This window comes from Anser brachyrhynchus (genome assembly GCF_964034855.1).
Source record: "Anser brachyrhynchus genome assembly, chromosome: 16".
Lineage (NCBI taxonomy): Eukaryota > Metazoa > Chordata > Aves > Anseriformes > Anatidae > Anser > Anser brachyrhynchus.
In genome coordinates this window covers 1,192,897-1,201,803 of record NC_137734.1, presented here as the reverse complement: position 1 = coordinate 1,201,803, position 8,907 = coordinate 1,192,897, and the positions used below count along the sequence as shown (strand labels likewise).

Genomic DNA, 8,907 nt, shown 5'->3' with positions numbered 1-8,907 from the left:
CGGCTGGGACGTGGCCATGGCCCGGCAGCGGCCGTCTGGGCCGATAACGGGGCTGACGCGGTGGCGGTGCTCCCGTTCCCCGAGTGACGCCAGCACCGGCCCTCACAGAGACCCCGGGGCCTGGCCAAGCTGCGTCCCGCTGGCCTTGGGGAGCCGGGGGCTTGGCCCCACAGCCAGCCCCCACACATCACTGAGCCCCCCCAGCGACTCAGCATCCTCCTCCCGTGCCCACCACGGGCACTGGCTGTGCCCCACGGCCCCACCAAGGTGGAGCGGGATCAGCCGGGGCAGCCCCGTGCACCTGCAACCCCCAGCCTGTGGGCATTGCCCCCTCCCCGGGGGTCCTTTCCCAGGGGCAGGCGGGTGGGGGCACGGGCACAGGTCCCCACTTTGCCAGCATTGCTCTGGACCAGCTCAGGGCTGCGAAGGCAGTGGGACGGCTCCACTCCGGCACGGTGGAGATGCCGGCCCCAGCCCACGGGAAGGGGCTGGTGGCCACGTCCTGGCCCGGGGCTGCGTGGGGACCCCATCCCACCCCACCCCACCCCTCCCCACCCCAGCAGAGCCCAGCCCGTGCCCAGCCTGTTGGTGGGAGCAGTGACTCAGCCGGTGCCTCCTCACCAGCAGCCGCCCGGGATGATTCAGGTCGGAGGAATCCTGCCGAGACGCAGCCGCTTTCCTCGGCCGTTCCCACTGCAGCCGCAGACGTGCCCACGGGCAGCCCCGGCACGGCCTGGCGCTGCAGGGCCCCCTGCTCGGGGAGCTGCGGGACCTGGCAGTGGGATGGCCCCAAGCAGGGACCCCCGTCCCCCCCCTGCACCGTGCCAAGCACCTGCACCCCATCCCACAGAGCCCCTACACCCCCCCCCAAGCAGCTCTCCAGGTGGAGCCCCCACCGAGGCCGGCACCAGCACGGGGTGAAGCCGGGCACAAGTGAGCAGTGCGGGGTATGAGGGGCCGCGGGGATCACTCTTAGGGCGCAGCACATCCCCCTGCCCCTCATGGATGAGGTTCCCCCCCCCAGGATGGGGCTTTGGGGGGCTCCTGGTGCTTTATCGCAGAGCGGTCTCATCCCCAGCGTCTCCCGGGGATGCAGGACCTGGAGGCGGGTGACGGGGGCACCCCCTCCCCGTACCCTGGCCCCCCCCGTGGCCTCACCATCCGACAGCAGCACCATCGTGGTGGGAGCCGTGGTGGGTGGCCTTGGGGACACGTGTCCCACAGCCAGCGCCTGGGTGGGAACAGAGCAGCCCCCGCTGCGCCCCTGCCCGCTCCCCATCCCGAGCAGGGCGCAGAGATGACAGAGGCAGCGTGGGCGAACGTGCTTTATTCCGCCGCTGGGGCCCCGCACGGTGCCGGGGGCTGGGGGGGGGGACCAGTCCGTCACTCGAAGAAGAACATGCCGGGTGTCCGGTAGAGGCAGTGGGGCAGCCCCAAGGGGTAGCCGCTGCCCCCCTGCAGCGGGATCGCGCCCCCCGCGCCCCACGACTCCTTCTGCTCGCCCGCCCGTGGCCCCGCGGCCCCGAAGGGTGTCTGGCGGGGGGCAGGGGGGGCCGCAGCAGGGGCCGCGGCCAGGAGATGCTCCAGCGCCGTGCCGCAGGGCCGCTCGTTCACGCAGAAGCTCAGCGCCTGCACCCGGCACTGGTAGCTGCCGCCCAGCGCCTCGGGCCCCGAGCGGCCGAAGGAGCCGAAAACGGGCACGGGCGGCTGCTTGTAGCCGTCGCCGTCGAGGAAGCAGGGCGCGGGGGGCTTGCCCGCACCCAGGAGGGCGCTGGGGAACATGGGGGGCACCTGCCCGAAGGGCTGGCCCAGCCCCAAGGTGGGGGCCGCCGACTCCTTGCACTCCAGCTCGCCCCTTGGGGACGCGGTGGGGGCCGGGGAGTCCTGCGCAGGGTCCCTGGGCTCGGCGGGCAGCAGGGCACGGTGCTGCGCCGGGCGCTCGCCGGGCACCGGGTACTGACCTGGCCGGGGCAGCTGCAGAGCCGCCGGGAGCCCCCCAAAGGCAGTCTCCTTGGGCTGGGGGGGGGCCGGTGGCCGGCTCTCCGGGGGGGCCCCATGCGGCGGGCAGCACGGCTCCTTGGCGAAGAACGGCCCCTTGGGCTGCGGCGCGTCCGGCAGGTACAGGCAGGGCTGCCTGGCCCCAGGGGGGGGCCGCCGGGCGCAGGGCTCGGAGCACCCCGGCACCCCTCCGCCAGCATCGTCGGCCAGCTCGGGGGGGCCCAGCAGGCGTCTGGCGGCCACCGGCGAGGCGAAGCCGCCCTCCGCCTTCCCCTCCTCAGTTGGCAGGGCAGCGGGCGGCCCCCGTGAGCGGGGCTTGGGGGGCTTTCTGCGCCCCTCGTCCCCCTCGGCGCACGGCGCGTCCCGGAGGCCCCTCTTCCTGGTGAAGCGCCGGCGGCGGCGCAAGAAGCTGCCGTTCTCGAACATGTTGTAGCAGTCGGGGTCCAGCGTCCAGTAGTTGCCCTTGCCCGGCTTCTTGTCATCGCGGGGCACCTTGACGAAGCACTCGTTGAGCGAGAGGTTGTGGCGGATGCTGTTCTGCCAGCCCTGCTTGTTCTCGCGGTAGAAGGTGAAGCGGCCCATGATGTAGCGGTAGATGCCGCTGAGCGTGATGCGCTTCTCCGGCGTGCTCTGGATGGCCATGGTGATGAGGGCGATGTAGCTGTAGGGCGGCTTGGTGGCCTCGGGGACGGCTGGCGGAGAGGGGCCGGGGAAGGGGCTGTCGGGGGCCGGCCGGCCGCGCAGAGCCGCGCTGCCGACGGGGATGTCCGGCTGCATCCTCCTGCCCGGCCGCAGCCGTCCTGCTCCGCTGCTGCTGCTCCTGCTCTGCCGTCCGGCTCCGGCCAAGCCCATTAAAACCCCGCGGCGGCCCAGCCTCCCGCGCCCCGCCGGCGAGGGGGCGGCGGGCCCCTCCTCTCCGGGACCGCGGGGCCGCCCAGGGCGGAGCGGGGGCCCCATCGTCCAGCGCCGGTCCCTGCGGCCGGACGCGCTGCCAGGGCCAGCCCTGCGGCCGGGAGCCAGCGGCCATGGGTTGGCACCGCCACGGCCTCCCCAGGGCACGGCCCCGCTGCCCCAGCCCCGCTTCCCACGGGAGGTTCCCAGGGCCTGGGTCTCATCCTGCCCGGACACTGCTCCCCCGGGGGCCCCGGGTGATGCTGGCGGGGTGCGGGGGCTGCAGCGTGCAGGATGGGGCTGTCCTGCACCTCGGTTCCCCGGCTGCCCCCTGCCCTGGGGTGGTGCTGGATCCCCGCAGTGTGCTGAATCCCCGCAGTGTGCTGGATCCCCACAGTGTGCTGGATCCCCGCTGTGCACCAGATCCCCGTGCCGCGCCGTGTCCCTGCACCATGCCCAGCTGGTTGGGGACATCGCTTCCAGGGTGCGCCACGATCCCCCCCTCCTCACCCGTCGCCAGGGGAAACTGAGGCACGGGCAGTGAGTGCTTTTGGGACACGGTGCCACGTTGCAAGGGCAGCTCACGGGCACCTTGCCTCTGCCTGCAGCCCCACCAAGAGGCCAGAACCAGAGGGCAGGACGGGCGTTGAGCTAGCGTGGCTCCCGGCAGGGTGCTCAGCTCCCGCTGCCCTGCGGCACGAGGCTCTGCCTGGCTCAGCTCCCCCGGCCGCCTGCACCCGCCTCGTCCTGGCACCCCGCGGTGCTGCTGGCACGGCCCCAGCCCCACGCTGCAGCCCACGGTATGAAACACAACCTTTATTCCTACATACCACAACCAGCGAGTCCCCGCGGTGCAAAGCACAAGGACGGAGCTGGCTGTCCCCCGCCAGCCTGGACCGCTGCCCTGCGCACCAAACAAGCACCCAGCCACCCCCCCGGATGGTTCCCAGCGGTTCTCGGGAAGAAACACGGCTCCTGCTCCGGCCAGCATCCACCCACCTCTGTCCCCGCCGCGCCAAGTGCCCCGCGCACGGCAGCTTGCGGCATCGCTGCTGGGAGGCCGCTTGTCCCCAGGGCCGGAGCGCAGCCGCGGGGAGGCTGAGCACCTTGCTCCGCACAGGTGAGCACGGTCGAGGCTTCGTCGCGCCTCGGCTGCCCCGCTCAGGGCTGGCAGAGCTGCTGGAGGACGTGGACGATGTGGCCGGGAGCGCCGGGGGCACAGGGCTGGGGGCAGTCGCGCAGCAGCGTGGGGCCGATGCGCTGGGCGTGATGGAAGAGCTCCCGCGCGAACACCGGCTCCACCTGCGGAGGCACAGAGCCGCCGGGAGGACGGGGTCTGCGCCCGGGACCGGGGCGCCCCGGCCCCCCAGCTCGCGGCCGTGGCGAGCGCCAGCCCCGCGCGTACTCACGTGGGCCATGATGAGCTTCTGGAAGTGGTGGCTGGCGCTGGTGGGGTACTCCTCGCCGAAGCACAGGTGGATCTGGTACTGCGGCGCCGGCTGCCCCTGGCTCAGGTACCTCCGCAGCTCTGCAAGACACCGGCCGCTCGCACGGGTCCCCCCGACGCCGTGCCGGGGATGGGACCTGTCCCCAGCTCCCTGGGGACCCCAAGGGGTGGCAGGGGCTCCGGGGCAGGGGCCGGAGGACCCTGCGTGCCCGTGGCGCGGGCGGGCACTTACGCTGCAGGAACTGCTGCGTGTCCAGCAGCTTGTAGGTCTTCTCCCGCTCCAGCTTGTTGGGCCAGTCCCGGTGCGGGGCCAGCGGCCCGTTCCAGTACACCCTGCCCTGGCACTGGCGCTTCATGAAGACCCCCTCGGGGGCCACCCACAGCAGGACCCCGCGTTCCAGGTGGGGCAGGAGCCGCTCCAGCACCTCGGTCACGCCGGCCACCCGGCTGCTGCCGCCGAGCGCCCGCGGCGGGGGGAACTCGATCTGCTCCATGCACGAGGGGCCGTAGAGGCGCTCGCTGTCGGCGGGCTTGGCGCGGGAGGCGATGCGGCAGCCCTCGGCCGTGCGGGTGGTGAGCTCCTTCACCAGCACGTCGCAGTAGTAGAGGCGGACGTGGAGCCAGCAGTCTGCGGCGAAGAGGGGGTTAGCGTGGGGTTGGGGGGGCACCGGGGGCTGCAGCCCGGCCAGAGCAGCTCCTACCTGAGTGGTTGACGTCCTCGACGGGGAGGTAGGACAGGGGCCTGGGGAGGAAGTGGCCGTGGGTTGGGTTCCAGCCGTAGAAGACTCCCCGTATGTGGTACCCTGGGTCAGGACGGAGATGGCAGAGGGACGTGGGCAGCTGTCCCCGGGGGTCCTGTCCCAGCCCCAGCCCCCAGGGCTGGCGGGTGCTTCCCACTGCTGCTGCTCGTTGCTGCACCTCGTTAAAGCTCCTCAGTGCACGACCAGGCAGCTTCGCTTTGGGACTCAAAGGAGGGGAGCCCCAGCCCCGGTCTCCATTCCCATGGGCACAAGGCTCTGGAAAGCGCGGTGCCTCCGGCGGGACAGCGATGCCCTCCTGCCCCAGCCCCATCCTGCGTGACCCCCCCCCCACCCCCAGGGCTCTTTTCTCACCTCGCTCAGCCGGGTGGGCAGAGAGCAGGGGGAGCGCAGACGCGTGGCAGGACCCCCCGGCGCCCCGCACGCCCTCCTCGGCCGGGCTCCCTGCGGCACGGCCCTGGGGATGAGAGCGGCGGCGGTGAGGGCCAGGCCGGCAGCGGGGGCACCTGAGCCGGCTCCAGGCCCCCCCCCCAGCACCCTTCTAGGTGGGGGCTGGCTCACCTGCAGGTCCTCGCCGGCTGGGGGCTGCGGGCCACCATCGTTCTCTGTGGGGAGCGAGGAAAAAAAAACCACTGAGCCCCACAAACAGCGGGAACGGCCCCCGGGGAGGCGCTGGCTCCCCAGGGAAAGCAAACCCAGCCCGGACCCGCAGCGGGCGGCCAGGGCGCAGCCTCGGGAAGGGCTTTGCCTGAGCGCAGCCCAGGGCACGGCTGAGGAAGAGGAGTGGGGAGGAAGGGCCCCAGGGGGGGCGATGCCTGCGGGATACGGGGCTGGCAGGGGAACGGCACGGGCGCGAGCCCCGAGCCTGAGCGGGCGGCGGGTGTCAGGGCAGTACCTGCGTCGCGGGCGCCCTCGGAGACGATCTGGTACACCTTGTAGGGCTCGGAGATGTCGAGCTGGCTCCGCTCGGGCACCTCCTGGAAGTCGGTGCTCTTGTTGAGCGCGCAGCGCAGCCGCGTCTTCCAGGTGGACGGGTCGGCCTTGTCCGTGCCCTCGTGGTACTTCCCCTTGTACACGGCCCAAGCCTGCGGGCAGGGGGGGGGCTCGGTGCTGCGGGGGCTGCCCGGACCCCAGCCCCCGGCTCCGCTCACCGGGACGGGGGACAGGGGACCGGAGGGTGGCTGGGGAGGGGGGAGCCCACGCGTGGGGAGCCCACGGGGCTGGGCTGGGCGGCCGGGGGGGGGTCGCGGCCGTGGGCCAGGGGGCGGCGGGGAGCCGGGGGGAGCCCCGGGGGGCGCGGGGCAGGGGGTGGCCGGGGGGGGGGGGGGTTGCGCGGGGGGCTGCGGGGGTCGTACCCTGAAGAGCGCCGCGTCCTGCTGCTGCCGGTAGTCCTGCTTGGCCGCGTGCTTCCAGGGGATGCGGAACAGCGTCCTGCGGCCGTCCTCCCAGCGCAGCCCCGGGTAGCGGCCGCTGTCGATCTGGGCGATCAGCCACTCCTTCAGCCGCATCGGCGACCCCGGCTCCGCCATCGCGCCCCGCGCCCGCCCCGGCCCCGCGGTGCCCTCGGGAGCGCGCCGGGGAGGCGAAAGCGAAGGCGGGGGCCGGGGACTTTCGCTTTCGTTTTCCCGGCCGCCGCTTTCGGTTCGTTGCGACGCCGGGATCCCGGCCGGGGGGGCGGCACCGGCGGTACCGGAGAGCACCGGGGACCCCCCGCGGGGGCCGCGCCCGGGGGCTCCGGGCTGCGGGGAGCCCTGCCCGCCGCCCCCTGCTGCTGCCCTGGGCACCGGGGCGCCTCCCCGCGCCCCCCCGGGGCTCCCCCCGCCGCCCCCGGGGTCGCCCCTCTCCCGGGTGCCGCGTCCACCTCCGCCCCCCCGGCCCGGGGCTGAGCCGGGGGGGACCGGGCGGAACCGGGGGGAAGCGGGGGGAAGCGGGATGGGAACCGGGTTGGAAGGGCCTGGCCCATCCCGAGCCCATGCTGCCTGCCCGGTTCCCCGGGGGCTCCCGGCACCGGCGGCCCTGCGGGTGGGCGCATTGCTCGTGGCCGCGGTGCCTCTTCCCGCACACCGGGCAGCAGCTTCTGGGCTCGTGCAGCCTCGCGGGGGCTTTGGCTCTCGTGCGGGTGCTTGTGCGGGTGAGACGAGCGGGGGCACACGGCCCCAGGCGGCCCCTTCGCTCCCGGCTGGCTCCCGAGCATTTTTCCCCGCTGCCCGTAGTAGGGCCTGTCCCTCCTTGCGGCGACGAGCCCGGCTCGGCCGTCCCACGGGAAGGGGAAGGGGTGACACGTGCGGAAAGCGAACTCCACAATCAGTTAAATTGTGAAGTAGGTACGTTTATTCAGCGCCGGGCAGCGTAGGGGTAGTCCCACCGAAGTCGTGTGCGCCCCAACGCGGCCCTTGCCTTGGTTATACGCTTGGTTATGTGCTACATATGCGTGAAGTTTCTCGAGACGCCTGTACATGTGCATGACCTATCCCCGCTTTGTATTAAAATCAGTTCCAGGGAGTCGTTTTCGTAGATTCCTCCTATCCACGCCTGTGCAGTGTTTTCTGGTAGTGGTCGCCGGGGGTCGTGGGGATGAAGATCAGTGAGTCTTCCTCGCCACCACTGGCTGACCTCTCGTCTCAGCGCAGCCTCATAAGCTTCTCAGCTTCTGCTTAAACTGCAGATTCGGTTTCAGTTGGTTCTGGAAATGTGTTTCCTGTTTCTATCAGGAACTGTTTTTTTGTGAGAAATCTCAGAATTTCCTGTTTCAGTTTCTTTGCACAATAGGTAGGGGAAGATATAGTACCTGTCCCTTAGCCTGTCTTATTTACAAAAATCCCTTCGGCTTCCTCTCACACGTTCATTAGCCGATCTTATCTGCTAAAATTCCTTCAGCCTCCTCTCAGGGGGATCCCACCCCGCTTTGTCCCCGGCCTCCCCCGGCCCACCGCAGTGTGACGGCCGTGTGGGCAGGCTGGGGGGCAGCGTGCCCGGGGCTGCGGCCGCCTCTGCGGCTCCTCCATCCCCGCTGCCCCGGTGGGTTTCCTTTCCAGTTCTGAGTAAGAGAAAGTTGCCCCTTGGCTAGGAAGCAGACGAGGCTCCCGAGAGCCAGCAGGCTGCTCTGAGCTTGAAATCCTCGAAATGAATAAGCGGTGACACAGTGCCAGGCTCTGGCCTCCCCCTGCTGCCTGCGCCCAGCCCCGGGCTTTCCCGCGCGGCGCAGGGACGGGGACACGGTCCCATGGCGCAGAGCACGTGGGGCCACGCAGGGTGCGCGAGCCGGCCACGCTGGCAGGGGTTGTTCTGCTTACAGAGCCTGCCCTCGGCCTCCCCACCGCAGAGCGAGGCCTGCCTGCCCTGCCTGCCCTGCCCTGCCCGTGTGCTCGGGGCTGCGGCTAACCCGGGCCCTGCCTGCACCCCGGAGGAGGCAGCGGTGCCGAGCACCGCGGGTTGCGGTTTGGGGAGGGGGCCGGGGCAGCAGGTAGGACCCACCGGCCCCGGCAGCGTGCGGCCGTCCTGCTCAGTGCTGCTCCGGCCAGGCCAGCGTTTCGGGGACCCGGGGAGGGGATGCCGAGCGGCGCAGGAAGCCGTGCTGGTCTCTGCGCCAGCGAGCAGGGGATTTCCACCGGCGGCTCTGACGCACGGGCTGAGAGCCAGCCCCGTCCCGGCCCCCGACCCCGTGCTGCTCCCCCAGTGCTGGCCCCTGCCAGGAGCAGCGGAGCAGGGGCAGTGCCCTGGCCCCCTCCAGCCCCCTCGCTGGGGTAATTCGGGTGCTTTATACCAGGAAAAGGGCCTGGGACTGAGGGAAGGAGGATTTGCATCTCCCCTTTG

At 71.8% G+C, this 8,907-nt stretch overlaps 2 protein-coding genes across 2 annotated transcripts; both read right to left on the bottom strand.

The window, feature by feature from the left end:
* Nucleotides 1–1,312: 1,312 nt before the first annotated feature.
* On the bottom strand, nt 1,313–3,363 carry FOXS1 (forkhead box S1; the record flags this gene model as incomplete). Its single annotated transcript, XM_080558709.1, has 1 exon — nt 1,313–3,363. The coding sequence occupies one exon, from the start codon at nt 3,361–3,363 to the stop codon at nt 1,384–1,386; it is 1,980 nt and encodes a 659-aa protein (XP_080414835.1). The 3' UTR covers nt 1,313–1,383.
* Nucleotides 1,313–6,655, bottom strand: LOC308179091 (interferon regulatory factor 4-like). The gene is made up of 8 exons (XM_080558727.1): nt 6,450–6,655; nt 5,990–6,179; nt 5,656–5,699; nt 5,449–5,551; nt 5,038–5,139; nt 4,569–4,964; nt 4,299–4,417; nt 1,313–4,191 (listed from the first exon to the last, which is right to left on the bottom strand). The coding sequence occupies exons 1-8, from the start codon at nt 6,621–6,623 to the stop codon at nt 4,051–4,053; spliced, it is 1,269 nt and encodes a 422-aa protein (XP_080414853.1). The 5' UTR covers nt 6,624–6,655; the 3' UTR covers nt 1,313–4,050.
* Between the last annotated feature and the right edge of the window lie 2,252 nt (nt 6,656–8,907).